The 1,683-nt window shown below is 44.1% G+C and overlaps 1 protein-coding gene across 1 annotated transcript in view; it reads left to right on the forward strand.

Annotated features, from left to right (window-relative positions):
* The window catches only part of LOC107300592 (zinc finger protein 91-like), a 23,590-nt gene that overhangs the window by 16,749 nt on the left and 5,158 nt on the right, over positions 1 to 1,683 (forward strand). The window contains exons 2-3 of the mRNA XM_029287020.1: positions 1,134 to 1,216; positions 1,322 to 1,636. Of these exons, the coding sequence (XP_029142853.1) occupies positions 1,134 to 1,216; positions 1,322 to 1,636 (398 nt within the window). The remainder of the gene's footprint in view (positions 1 to 1,133; positions 1,217 to 1,321; positions 1,637 to 1,683) is intronic.

Raw genomic sequence — 1,683 nt, forward strand, 5'->3', positions numbered from 1 at the left:
CAGCTCATTACAAATCCATCTGGTGGTGATGCTGTCTATCCCATATTTGTCTACCTTACCAAGATACAGGTTGTCGAATGTCTTGCTGAAATCTAAGTATACTATGCCTACAGCATTTTGCTGGTCTATAATTTAGTCAGAATGTCAAAGAATGTGGCAGCCCCTTGGTGGGTTTTATCAATCAGAATAGAGCGGGGTGTAATCTTGGAGATCTTGTAGTCCAACCCGCTCCTCAAGCAGGAGATCCTATACCAGGGCTTTTCAACCTTTTCACAGGTTGTTCCACTTTTAAGATATGGCAATATTCGAGTACCACCAGTCGCCTAGCAAGGTGTCAAAAACCTGATGACCAAAAAAAGGGAAAGTGTTAAAATACAGGTAGTCCTCGACTTACAACAGTTTGCTTAGTGGCTGTTCGAAGTTACAGTGGCACTGAAAATAGCGCAGTGGTTAGAATACAGTTGTTGTTAATTGCGAAGTCGTGTCCGACCCATCACAACCCAATGGACAACGTTCCTCTAGGTCTTCCTGTCCTCTACCATCTTCTGGAGTCCATTTAAGTTCACGCCTATGAAGCAGAATTAGCCTGCTTCATAGAATGCAGTATTGCAGGCTAATTCTGCCGACTGCCAGCAGTTCGATTCTCACTGGCTCAAGGTTGACTCAGTCTTCCATCCTTCCGACATCAGTAAAATGGGGACCCAGATTGTTGGGGGGCAATATGCTGATTCTGTATACTGCTTAGAGAGGGCCGTAACTCACAAATCCCTCCTTTTGATTATCAGGACGCTGGACATCAGGAATAGATCCCATCTGTGTTTGAAGTGTGGAAACTCGTCTCGTGGTTGTGGAGCTTTGCCAAACATCTCCGGAGCCATCCCGGACTGAAGCCCTACAAATGTGGAGAGTGTGGGAAGCATTTTGCTAAAGGCTGGGACATCGGAGCTCCTTAGCGTATCCACCAGGGAAAGAGACCTCAGGAAGGCCTCAGTGTTTTTCCAGGCCTCAGAACAGCCCAACTGAAGAGAAACCCCTGCAATTGTGTGCAATGTGGGCTTTGCTTTTCTCAGAACTCAGAGATGCTTGAACATCAACAAATCCACACTGGATAAAAATCTTATTACTGTTTGTAGTGTGGGAAATCTTTTGTTCGAAAAACAAGTCTCAAAATCCACGGGAAAATCCACATGGAAATAAAACCTTATAAATGCTTAGAGTGTGGAAAATGTTTCACTCGGAGTTCATCACTTTGCAAACATCATAAAACACACACAGAGGAGGAAAGCAGAACGTGCCTAGAATGTGGGAAATGTTTTTCCAGGAAATCAGTCCTGCAGCGACATCAGACAGTCCACACTGGGGAGCGACCTTATGAATGTCTGGAATGTGGGAAATGTTTTTCCAGGAAATCATCCCTGCGGGAACATCAGAAAATCCACACTGGGGAAAGACCCCATGAATGCCCAGAATGTGAGAAACGATTTGGGAGTCATTCCACACTTTGGACACACCAAAAGACGCACACAAGAGAAAAACCTTATAAATGTAACGATTGTGAGAAATGTTTTGCTCTAAAGAAAAGTCTTTTTCTACATCAGATAATCCACACAGGGGAGAAACCCTATCAGTGCATCGAGTGTGGAAATTTTTTTCGTTCAATATCAAACCTCGGAAAGCATAAGA

Source organism: Protobothrops mucrosquamatus, unplaced genomic scaffold (genome assembly GCF_001527695.2).
Source record: "Protobothrops mucrosquamatus isolate PMUCROS unplaced genomic scaffold, P.Mucros_1.0 scaffold7553, whole genome shotgun sequence".
Classification (NCBI taxonomy): Eukaryota; Metazoa; Chordata; class Lepidosauria; order Squamata; family Viperidae; genus Protobothrops; species Protobothrops mucrosquamatus.